This window comes from Solanum verrucosum, unplaced genomic scaffold (genome assembly GCF_900185275.1).
Source record: "Solanum verrucosum unplaced genomic scaffold, falcon-dt-bn FXZP01000273.1, whole genome shotgun sequence".
NCBI lineage: Eukaryota > Viridiplantae > Streptophyta > Magnoliopsida > Solanales > Solanaceae > Solanum > Solanum verrucosum.
The window spans coordinates 986,051-999,530 of NW_026020163.1; the positions used below are offsets into that span (position 1 = coordinate 986,051).

General features: G+C 32.8%; 1 protein-coding gene across 1 annotated transcript; it reads left to right on the forward strand.

Annotated features, from left to right (window-relative positions):
* Positions 1 to 1,124: 1,124 nt before the first annotated feature.
* On the forward strand, positions 1,125 to 6,950 carry LOC125828557 (uncharacterized). The gene is made up of 14 exons (XM_049507863.1): positions 1,125 to 1,237; positions 1,345 to 1,490; positions 1,799 to 1,847; positions 1,934 to 2,080; positions 2,788 to 2,867; positions 2,979 to 3,048; positions 3,156 to 3,246; positions 3,519 to 3,588; positions 3,970 to 4,065; positions 4,159 to 4,258; positions 4,366 to 4,452; positions 4,556 to 4,644; positions 4,752 to 5,112; positions 5,693 to 6,950. Exons 1-13 carry the CDS (start codon positions 1,189 to 1,191, stop codon positions 4,899 to 4,901), a joined length of 1,224 nt encoding a protein of 407 aa, XP_049363820.1. The 5' UTR covers positions 1,125 to 1,188; the 3' UTR covers positions 4,902 to 5,112; positions 5,693 to 6,950.
* Positions 6,951 to 13,480: the final 6,530 nt, after the last annotated feature.

The window sequence follows — 13,480 nt, forward strand, 5'->3', positions numbered from 1 at the left end:
GGCTTGCCATGTCATTAAAAATTTGGATTGTTAACTTTTGAGGGGTATTTGTGGTCTCTAGAGATAAGAGTGAGGGTATTTTTGAGCTCAAAATGTAACAGAGGGTATAAGTGGTCTATATCACATAGTTCAGGGGCAATTTTGACCCTTTTCCATAAAAAAAACAAAAAAAAAACATATTAAGAAAAGACTAACATGATGATTTTCCTCGAGAGCTCATATCAATGGAAAGGTTTGTTACTATGATGTTTGTCGGTTTTTCACCAATTGAGAAAAATTATGTGTTCGTTCTTTGAAGCGATTATACATAAACTAAGTTTTGAACGTTATGAATAGTCTATTTAAAGAATAATAACAATAATATATTTAATGCGAATATACCTAATCCATGTTTTGAGAGAGGTAGAGAAGTTATTTTTGGTAAGATCCTCAACTCAGAAAAAGCATTTCCATCTAGAACAAATTTGACTGCTTTAGGAATAGAGCTATGATGAAAATATCAAAGAAGAGAAAAGTAATGACGACAAAATAATAAAGAGAACAACATAAATAAATGAAATTAAGGAATATGATAATAATAACACTATAGTGAGACAAGTAAGGAGAAGAGAAAACAAATAAAATGTTCTAAACTAGAACTAAGCTCTCCCACATAGCAGCGAGAAAATGTTCAACTACTGTTAATCTTTTACACTAATTCTTGACTCTCAACTGTCCAATTCATGTCATGTTTAATGATCTCTCCTCATTTATTTCTTGATATACATACATCTTCTTAGACCTATCATCCTAGATCTCTCGCATTTTTTCATTAGGGGCCTATGGGCCTATGTTCTCTTTCTCTTCACATGCCCAAAATATCTCATCTCGCTTCCATACATCTTGTTCACCACGAAGGTCACTCTTACCTTGTTCCAAATAACTTCATTCATAATATTGTCTCTCCCAATATAGATTCGCACATCTACCCAAACACTTGTTGAATGTGTGAGTTTTTGACTGATCAACTCTATACAAATAGTCAGATAGATAAATATAAGACAAATCACAAATATGAGGATGTGCTTGAACATTTTCAAACAATTATAGGGGGTGATGATGTAGTTTCAAAAACTTAAGATTCTTTTTAGATAACAATCAATCTTCTCCACCTACTATTTATCTCCAAAAGTAGCTCCTTTTAACAAGATGGCTATGAGCATTCCTTGTTATGCTTCACTTGGCACCAAATTGCAAGGTACTCTCTATCTATTCCATCAATTTGGATTTATGGGGTTTTGATAATTATTAATCTTTTTGTAAGTTTTCAATTTTCTTGAATTTTTTTGGTTTCTTTATTACCAGATCCACTTAATTACAGCAACTACAATGGGGTTGAAAAAGTGAAGAGCATCATAAAGAAGACAGTGATTCCTTCTGTTAGTAGTTCCCCTGTTGAATCTCTTCAGCAGGGAAATTGGGTCAAGCTCATTTGTGGTGCTAGCTTTGAGGTCTTCACTTATTAACCCTTATTCACTATAAAGACTCCACCTTTACACTTTTCTGCAGATGAACTTTTTTTGTATAACTTCATATGATGTTCTTTTGTTTAAGGACTGACACAAATGTATAACCAGAATAAACTACTTGGTGTTCCAATTCATATGATGTTTCAAAATTTTGTATAATCAGAATAAACATCTTATACTCCATGTGTAGTCGAATCCCGAAGCTAGTACAAACTAAGTGTGACAATTATACAAAATGCACAGACATGTTAACAGATTTGAGCAAATTTTATCTTTCTTGGTTTTTGTAGGATTTGGTTGATATCAGGAACCTTTCTCTGGTTTATACTCTTGCTGGAGGTGAGAATTGAATCATCAACTGTCTCTTATAATTTTGGTACTATTATTCCTTGCATCGGGTTGATAAGTTTGTGTGTTGATTGTAGTTGATTGCATTGACTGCGCTGCTGAGGCGTCAGTGGTGAATGCTGTAAATGAAGGGATAGAAGCAGCCAGAGCCCTTGTGCCCATACGCAGGCCTTGGGTAATGATCAGTGTTAATGATGATGAAGATCTTCATTTCCGTAAAGCTGGTAACTCCCCCCACACCTTGAGTTCAACCAGCATATTCATCCTTTCTGATTCTCATAATCTTGGTTACGTGATGTAGGGGTAAAAGTTTCTTGCTTTCTTTTAATATAAGTATGATTTCAACCCTGCTGTGGACAAAAACTTGCCAGTAAAAAATATGGTATTTAAGTGGAGAAGGGTAGATGAGCTAGCCCGTGATCCACCAAGGTTTGAACCATGCACTGGTCGGGGGATTTCTTCGTTATCAAAAAAAGTAGGCTTCTGATTGGAGTGCCTAATCTTCTGAAGCATTAGAAACTATGAAATGCCAACTTCATTATGTATTTTCGGCTTTGATTATTCTTGTTTTAAGAGCTTTGTCATCCGTATTCAGCCTTTCTAATATTGGTCTTTTTTGCAATGAGTTTTATAGTATTATTGGATCTTACTTTACCAAACATTGCACGACTGACCATCATAAGAATTAAGCTCAAAGAACTCTAGTTTATCATACAGAGTAGTTTCTAATGGATCGTCATTTTCATTGGATTCTATCATTTGTCAATCTCCTGAAATGAGCAGATGGTCACCCTTCTGAAAATGAAGGGTACTTGGAAAATTAGATCAAAGACCCGAGATAGTTTTTTACCATGAATGAAATTACTCATGGAAAGTATTCCTAAGTAAGATATGTGGGCGTAATACTCCAGTTGTGTATGATATGTTGCAGAATTTGATCCGGATGATTGCCCCCAGGATTGCTTGAGACCTTGTGAGAAAGTCTGTCCTGCTAATGCAATATTGCAAAAGGTTCTCTTCATTTTGATTTCCCTTGATTTATTCTACAGCTGTTTAACCTGCTATATTCTTTTAAAGCTTATTCGTGTTCATTTCTAAAGGCTACATCTGTAACTATTGCAGGGAGGAGTTTTGGCTGAGCGCTGTTATGGTTGTGGTCGCTGCCTTCCGGTTTGTCCATATGACAAAATAAGTGAGTTCACCGCTGCCTGTCTATTTTCACTTCCTCCGTGCCCTTTTACGTTAGCACTGTTGTTATCCTGCAAATTGAATTCATGAAGATATATTTTGTTGATTCAGGAGCTATTACGTATGTGAGAGATGTTATAGCTACAGCTGAACTTCTTGAAAGGGATGATGTTGATGCCATAGAAATTCATACCAGTGGAAGGTTAGCATAATTTTCTTTTCGGTTAATATATTCCCCGAAATCATTCAAGTGTGAATTTTCACTTCTTATTGAATTGAGACACAAACTTAGCCATAGAATAGAATGCTTACTCAATGTATATTTCTGCAATACAATCTGATTTTGGTTCTACTTATTCTGTAACAACAAAAATCACAAACAAAATGTACAAATGGTTCTTTGCCACATTATCAGAGTAACATCAATTTGTTGCTAAAAAGTGTATCTTATCTGCATTCTCATTTTTGGAATAGGGAACCTTCAGTTTTTAAAGAACTCTGGACTGGGTTGGGGAACTCAACTGCAAATCTGAAGCTCGTGGCAGTATGTGAAGCTGTTACTCTTTTTTCGATATCTATTGGTGACATTAAATACTACTCCCTTCGGTTTAATTTGTTTGTACTACTTGTCTTTTTAGTCCATTGAAAAAGAATGTCTCTTTCCTTTCTAGATAACTCTTTAATTTTAACTTTCCACGTGACATGTGTAAAACCACGAGATTCAAGGGAATTTTGGTGCATTTTACATATCTTTAGTTTAAGGTCACATGATTCAAAAGTCTTTTTTATTTTCTTAAACTTTGTGTCAAGTCAAACCCATACAAAGAAATTGTAAGGGAGGGAGTATCATCTAGCAAGTTCAAACAACTTATTCCATTTCAAGAATTTAAGTTAAAAAAATTGTTTTTATCATGGTTTCGTGCAGGTTAGTTTTCCAGACTTGAGAGATTCAACCATATCTGCAATGAATGCTATGTACTCTATAATGGAATCCAGCATATACTGCATCAACTTATGGCAGGTGCAGATCATTTGTCCTATCGCTAATTTTGATTTAGAAGCTAGAACGCTCGGAATATATTCTCATCATTTCTACTAATGATTGTAATTGAAGTTGGATGGTCGACCAATGAGTGGAGATATTGGGCGAGGTGCCACGAGAGATGCAATTGCTTTTGCACGAAAGTTGGCCTCTGCTGGTGACAAGCCTAAAGGTTTGCACATAAAAAATTCTTCTGATAAATGACATGATACGACTCATTGGTGTCTTTTTCTATGAACTACTCGCTAGTGCAATTTGAAGATTCTTCCTATGTCACAGGCTTCCTTCAACTGGCTGGTGGTACCAATTGTCACACAGTGGAGGGGTTGAAAAAAGAGAATTTATTCCAAACAACGACCATACACGGTATTAACTCAAGAAATCTCGTATTAACTCCACAGTCCCCACTTTATTAAGTTCATATTCCATATAGCACTGAAGTTTTGACACAATCCACACATTCATTTAGAGGCTTCAAGAAATGAGAAAAATTCGAGCACCTTACATTCACCAAATGCTTTGATTGCTGGTGTGGCGTTTGGTGGCTATGCACGAAAGGTAGGTCCTTATTGCCAATCATGGAAATTACTCTAGTCTATCCTATCAACTGCATAAGCTAAATACTATAGCAGTATCATAATTTCATCTCATTATTCCTCCTTCAGATCGTCGGTAGAGTTTTGAGTTCTGTGCAAAGTCATCACGGACTTGCTCGTGTTGAAGATTTCCCCGAGCAACTTCTGCAGGCCATAATTGAATCACTAGCTCTGGTTGGAACTGTTAAATGTTACAACATCCAGAAGCAGATCACTTAGATTGTATTTGAGGTTGATACACCAGCAGAAATTTAGAACTATGAGGTCTCGGGAAGGCCTGTTCAAGGATTGATGATTGTAGTTGGTACACAGATTCTCAAGGACAAAGGTCGAAATCAGAGATAACAGTTTTATCGTCATACAGAACATAGATATACATAGTGCATCATCGAAGATTCGCAGGGGAAGGCTTCAAAATTTTGACATTACGGTCTGCCCTCTAACCTTATGCTCTTTACTTTGACTCATTAGCTACTCTAGCCCCTGGCAATGTTTTTAATGCTGTTAAGTGCTTTGTTAAGTAGCTAGCTCGCTTCAGCTAAATGGCCAACAACCATTTGTACATGTATCAGTAATTTCATTTTTATTCATCAGTCATCAAATGAGATATACAGTATAAGCCAAATATTTCAAATTTCTAGTGTCAAATTGCTATCCCATGCAAAGAACTCGCCACTATTTTCAGCTCACTAGTAATTCTACACTAAAAACGCTCATCATAAAGGACCAACTTCATCTTGGATGAGTAGTTTCTTATTTCCTTAATTGACATATAGACGTTGGAGCTAAGACTTAAACCAACATGTCTCGAGAGCTGTAAAGCTTTTGATGTATATTTATCATGCCTCTATTGATCTTTTCGGTTTACAATCTTATATTGACATACTGCACACAAACCCACATGAACTGTATATAATTTTCTATATCCATTATCTTTTTGTAAATTGTTTTCCTCTTTATTTGTACCATCTCTAACTAAGTTTTGGCTCATGTGGTCATGTCTTTTTTAGGAAATTCTTGTCGCGAAGGCGGCAAATAGATCTGTATATCACACAGATTACGTGGACTCTAGCCTACGATGTGTGAGTTAACAAACTGCAGTTCTAGCAAAGCCGAAGGCATAATTTGTTGATTGACTCATGATCAGCAAGTGCCACATTTCTTAGTAGAATACGGTTAAAGTCATCTATAGTCCGAGATGTGAGAATTGAATAAGTTATTTCAAGAAAGGTCGAGCCTTTGGAGATGAGAGAGCTGGAAGAGGGTGCTTTTGCAATCAATCATCGTCCCCACTAGCTACAACTGATGTCAAGTTCGATCACTTGGCCCGACGTCTTGTCACATTTAACTCCATCCCATAAGCAGTAATCTCTACTCATATTCCATGAAAGGGTTTTTGGATAAGATTTTTTACCATAGTATTCACAAATACTAGATGATGGTGCTCTTTTGGACAGAAATTTCTGATCAAAGCATTTCCCTTCTAAAATTCAAGAGAATGCTTACGGTAGGTCCCTCATCGAGTGTTTGTGATTACTACGGTCATGAATCTTATCCAAAGACAATTCATGGAATATGAGCCAAGATTGGTGTCTATGGGATGGAGTGAATGTGATAAGACGTTGGGGCATGTGATTGAACGTGACCTCAGTTGCAGGGACGATTGAGTCGAATATCACCCTCTTCCAACCACACTTCTTATTAGAATACAGTTGAAGTCATCTATCGTCCGAGGTGTGAGAATTGGGTAAGTTATTCCAAGAAAGGTCGAGCCTTTGAAGATGAGAGAGCTCGAAGAGGGTGCTATTGGAACCCATCATCATCCCCACAGGCTACAACTGATGTCAAGTTCAATCACTTGGCCCGACGTCTCATCGCATTTAACTCCATCCCATAAGCAACAATCTCTGCTCATATTCCATGAGACTGTTTTTGGGTAAGATTGTTTATCATAGTAATCATAAATACTAGATGATTGTGCTTATTGTAGGTCCCTCATCAAGTGTCTGTGATTACTACGATCAACAATCTTATCCAAAGACAATCCATGGAATATGAGCAGAGATTGATGTCTATGGGATGGAGTAAAACGCGATAAGATGTGGGGGTATGTGATTGAACGTGACCTCAGTTGCAGGGGCGATTGAGTCGAATAGCACCCTCTTCCAGTCAGTGTATGAACTCTAGCATTGTATTACATGGACAGAATAATGTTGAAATTATGTACTAATGTCCTACATTCAATAGAGGAAATGATTTCTTATGTCACATTTACGAATTGAACAGAAGAAAATAACTTTTTCAGATCTCTCATCTGTAAAAATGAAGATTTCTTGTAAAACATATATGTACAACTAAAAGCAAGTTTGTAAAGTAATGAAAATCATTTCTTATATATTAACGACCTCCTTCTCATCATATTAAAGGAGCACGACTCTGTATGATGCTCGTACTACAAAGCAAGCGGAAAAAATATGTAAGGAAAGGTCTTGTTATATTGATTGTATATAAAATTTTATTTCCACAGTTGTTTGGGAGCGTTTTTCCCGAATGGGCTTTATGCGGTGCGAATCTGAAGTACCAAATAATAATAAAATTAAGAAGTTCAACAATCAGTCAAGGATGGACTGCTGTTTGCCCAAAAGACAAACACAATAACACATAAATCATGAAAACTACTTAATAATAGGGTAATAAAAAAATAAGTGATGGCTATTGAAAATTATTTAATTATTTATCTGCAACTTCAGTGGATATTATATAATAATAATATATATGATATGGTCATATGAGGTTGCTAATTGCTTGCTTGTTTTTTGTTTTTCTTTTCTATGATTTGCTGCAGCTTTAAGATGCTCTTAATTCAAAATAAAATAAATATTAGTTTTACATGTTTGATATTCATTTTGGAGTCTAACTAATTCAAATTCATATCAAAAAATCCTATTAATGCTTCCAATTAAAGATATACGCATTGAAAAGTCCTATTTTAAGAAATAAAATGATTTCTATTAAAGACATTTAGGTTGAAAAGTTCGTAAAATACTTTCTATTAAAGACGATTTAGACTCGAATCCAAAACATTGATATTTATGATAACAACGATAGCCTGCACTTGAAATTTTAAAAAAAAAAAACAATTATGATTTGCCGCAGGTTTAAGATGCTCTTAATTCAAAAGAACATAAAATATTGGTTTACGATTGATGTTTGGTATCTATTTTGGAGTTTGATTAATTAAAATTAATATCGAAAAATTATATTTTAAGAAGAATAATGCTTCCTATTAAAGACATGTGCATCGGAAAATCCTTTTTTTTTATAAGAAAGAATTTCTATTAAAGACGATTTCAAACTCGGATCCGAAACCTTGATATATGTGACATGACCGTTAGCCTGCACTTGAAATGGAAAAAAATAACATTATTTGAGTGACAATATCACGTTTTTGTTGCTGGCTGGCTGTGTTTTTCTTTTCTAAAACAAAATAATTAATTAGATGATAGACTTATTATTTGGTGCAATAGCAACATATCAGGGTTCGGAATTCAGAGAGGGTGGTGTATATGTAGCTTTATTTTTATCTCATAATGATAAAAAGATTGTTTCGAATAAATAATTGCTTACGTAAATGACAATAAAATCAAGTAAATGGAAAAGGAAATACAATATAGAAGCAATCATGTTGAACATAACGAAAAAATAGTACCAATAATATATAATACGATAATTGAAGCAAACAATTATTTGGTGCAACGAAAAAAATATCTTGCAGGGGTTTTGTATAAATTGCAAGAATTTATTTTTTATAGGTTTTCCACCTGGTGTTTGGAATCTACCTTAGAGCGCCGACTAAATTAGGATCAAGCATGACCCTTTTCGAGGGTGATGCAGATTTTCTCCATACCTAAAATTCGAACTCGAAACCTCTGATTAAAGATGAAATAGTCTCACCAGTGCACCGTAATTTTTAGGATTTTTTAAGGTTGTAAGTTCTTTAATTGGACTTTTGTAGTAAGAATTTGACTAAATGACTAATAAAGAAAGATAATTCATAAGTGATGGCTAAAAGTTTTGACATTATTTGTGGAGGCTCTTCAACAATAGCAAGTAGTAGCAAAGTTTAGTGTGTCTATATTTTATTTTATTTTAATTAAGTATTTTATAACAAAGAAAGTGGCACATTTTAAAAAGGTTAATAACTACTATTCTTTTCTTTAGTTACTAATAAAGTTATGATTTTGGTTCTCATGATATTTGAGTAAGTGTAATATTTAATCTTTTGATTAATTGATATATGCACTATTGACTCATTTGTTAGTGAATCTTCATAAATTTGTCATTTTATTATTTAATTATTTATATGTTATGATAAATTTGTGTTGTTACCACGTATTTGATGATAACAATATTTTTCTCTTTTGGTAATTAAAATAAAAAGAATCATATATATATGGAATAAAAAAAGTTAAAAGTTGAAATACTATTTTATCCCTACAGTAAATAAAAATATTATAAAATAGCTAATCAATTAAATACTAAATAGTAATTATATAATATTATTATTATATTATACTAAATTCTAAAAGTGGAAAGGTGTTAAGTAAAAAATTCAAAGAAGAAAAATATTCATAGAAAATTGTTAGATATTTTTATCCTTCTAAAAAATAAATTAGTTACTTTTTTTCAAAAAAAAATTGTACTTATTTTTATTTTTCTCCTTCAATTACTTAACATAATATATATATATATATTAGACATTTAATAATCTACTTAAAAATATTTCTTATTTCTAATTACTTTATTTAAAAGATTAACTCCATAATTCACACATTTTCTGTCACGACCCAAAAATGGACGTGATGACACTCGCCTTATCCCACCAAGACAAGTCAGCCTAAAACTCAACCATTACAATAAAATGCGGAAATTTTATAATCAACTCAAAAATACCCCCAAAATCTGGTTGTCACGTGTACAAGCCTCTAAAGTATTACAATTGATTCAAAAGAAAACACAAGTCTCATATGACATTGTTTCTAGAGTAGAACAAGATCATAAACTGGAGTAAGAAGGATCGCTGAGAAGACAAACAACTACCTCACAAATCTCCCAGAAGCCTCAGAAAAGAAGAGAATAACAAGTACCACAAAAATCCAGGCTCGTAACCTACAAAAAGTTGTAGAAGCAAGGGGTGAGTACCAAACCACACGGTACTCAACAAGTAAACCTCTAAACACGAGCTAAGGGGATAGAATACAAGTACTCCTTACACCCCAATCGAACCTTCACAACTACAATCTGTATAAAACCAGCCCAACCTAACAGTTCACAATTTACAAAGCACATAGCTCAACACAACACTCTAACAATTTCATATCCTCAACAACAACAATAGTTTCATATCCTCAACAACAACACTCTAACAATTATATATCTTCAACAACAAGCTCAATATTCATCAGTCACAAGTTCCATAGAAAGGCACTCACAAGATCAACAACACACAAGATCAAGTTCACCAATAGTAAAGAAGTGCAATGCAATGTCAAGTATAGTGATGCATGTCTGACCTAATGATACACACCCGCTGTCTCTCAGTCCGGGACCCATGGGGGACATATCTGTCCATGCATCCATCGCGGCGCGTGATACGACCCTCGATAATAGTAACCATTGCGGCACGCGATACGTCCCTCGAAATATAGTATCCGTCGCGGCGCGCGACACATCCCTCGAAATATAGTATCATCGTGGCGCGCGATACGTCCCTCGAAATGGTACATCCTCTTTATTTTCTTATTCTTTCTCAATGCACATAACACTTGTCACAACTATGTCTTAGAACAATACAAATGACATGTTCACACAAATAATGATGAGATGACCATTTTCATAACATTACACAATTCACAACAAGACAATCAGGATACAACATCAACAATGATTCAACAAGCCTTTCAAACAATTCTCAACACATCACACAAACAATTGATCACATTGCCTTTTATTATCCCTTTTTCATCATTAGAATTGATCACATTGCCTTTTATTATCCCTTTTTCATCATTAGAATTAATCAATGTGGACAAGTCAACCCATCACCAAGTCTCATTACCCTAAACACATATTACAAGGAAATACATGAATTCCATACACTTAACAAGGGTTTAGAAATCCACTTGCCTCAAATAGTCGAACAATCACTCCAAGACTCGAGTCTTTCCTTTCGTTGAACTTCCAACTCAAAGCAATCTATTCACATTAATAATTACAATAAGATTTCGAAACTAACCACACTCAGATTACTATAGGTCTAGCCTAGACCCAAAAACATCACTCAAATCTACAATCAAATACCAATATTATTAAAACTTGATTTATGAGCTAAAAGAACCCTAAAATTAGTGACGAACCCATAGCTTAAGTCGCTAACCGAAACCACCAGTCATCCGTATTCCAAACATTATCCCATAATTATTAATCAGTACCCAATCACAACTTATGCTAAAATTATCAAAATTTACAACCCGTAAATAAATTTGTTGTTTAGATTTTAAGAGCCAAAATGGCAACCACTAATTATCGTTCTGTATATAACCAAATTGATATATAATATTATTATATATTTATATATAGGTGCAACAATTAATGAAAGGATAGCAAAGCAATTAATGCAGGCAGAATTTGAAAGCATCAGTTGAATTTTCCTTACGTGAAGCAGTGCCCTCTGTTGATCCGTGTTCACGCCGCACGCAGGTTAGTTTTCTGCTCCTTCTCTTTTTCTTTTCTTTTTTTCTAAATTAACTATGTATTAACAATAATAATTTTCTACTAACCTATTTTAATATTTCAGGCTTGGCCCATTATTTTTAACAATAAACAAATCACCCGCAAATTAATTAACTATAGTTAAGTGACCATTCAAAATTATCAAAAATGACCTTTCGGGTCCGGGTCATTACATTTTCATTTTCATAACTTACACATCATAGTAAAGGATGGTGAATTAGAAAGACATTAATGTTTTCACGAAGTAACACATATTCATCTTTATGCATTAAATGAATTACAAATTTAGATAACTTTACACGTTGGAATATACGCAAGTTCTAAATTCCAATAACCAAAACCCCTCATTTCTTGGTTGCATTAATACTTAGAAATAAGTCAAATAACTATAACCCCCAAAATTCTAATAACCTAAACTCCCTGATTTCTTTGCTTCATTAATAGAACATTTTCTAATAACTACAACCCACATTTCTTGCCGGCATATTTCTCAATTATTGCATACCCAATGGTAGTTAACTAGTTACATATACATTTATGATGGTTATTGCATACTTATTTCTGTTTTCTTCGTGAAATGTTTCTTAAGCTTAATTAACACATTTGAATATTTTTTCAATTTTTTTTGTACGTCTGATATTATATATTTGTTATTTTTATATTTTTGGTTTTATGAAACTTATACCCTTCCATTTATTTATTATTTTTCTCTTTTATTTGCTTTAAATATCCACCTTTATATCTCATATCTAATTACATATTCAATTGCTACTACTAATATATATTTATATCTATAACTCTTATACTTTTCATATTCACAACCTCTAAATATTTAATTTAAGATTTTAAGATAACTTTTGGTATTCCTCCAGTTTTATTTATATCCTTTTTATTCTATAGTTAAAGTAGTGAAACATTAATATCATTTTTATTCTATTGATTCATTCTTTAGTTTGATTCGACAAAGATGGATCTTGAATTTTGATTGGTTATGATAGAAGGAGTCGACAAGAACTCGAAAAATTATGTACTATTTTTGTATTTCTATTTACATCTATATTGTATGATTATAGTTTTAAGAAAGATGAGTACGTTGTATTATTTTTTTGTGTTTTCTATCTATTAGACTTTTTAAATTTTAATTTTCTATGAATTTCTGATTGATTAGTCATTTGTGGCTTTATTGAAAGTTTGCTAACTATTAACCAAAATTCAAAACTTACAGTTGGCTGGTTAAAAGAACTTGATTTTAAACATTAAAATACACTCCTTATTTGGTACCTTTTTGCCATATTTTAAAGATATATTAGTAATTAAAATTGCATTTTATTACTCACTACATGTTTTCATAATATTTTAATTATTTCAACAAATCTATGAAAATTCTCATAGAACACATGTGCAACGCACATATCTAGAAACTAGTATAAATAAAGCGCATACGTTGAAAGTTCTTCAACCAGACTAAGTGTATACTTATTTATACTAAAATACTAAAACAAAATTTAATTATTAAAAGTTGAATAAATTGTCAAAAATCACAAGAACTAAAACTATAATTAACTACTTATTTAGGGAATAAAAAAAATTCAATTATTCCTTTGAAAAATGTCTTTTTGGTACTTGGATGGTGTGGCATTATTTTACTGACATTTGATCAATTATGACTAGAAAGTGATATTATTTTCAACTTCATTAAATTAAATTTGTCCTTTTCACTTATGGTGTTCTTATTTTTTTTATTTTTGCCTACTTTTAAAATTATATTATTTTTGCCTACTTTTTAAATTATATTATTTTCTTACCTTTTGTTTACTCTATGTTTTACTTTGATTAAACTCTAAGCATAGATCTAACAAATTAGCTCCTAACATTAGGTGGATTCAATATTGGTAGCAGCCAAGAATGAATATCCATAACCAATTGTTGAATTAAAAAAAATCATATTTTATAGTGGATTAAAAATTCGATTTTATTTCAATGACAGAATTTATAATATTTTCTTA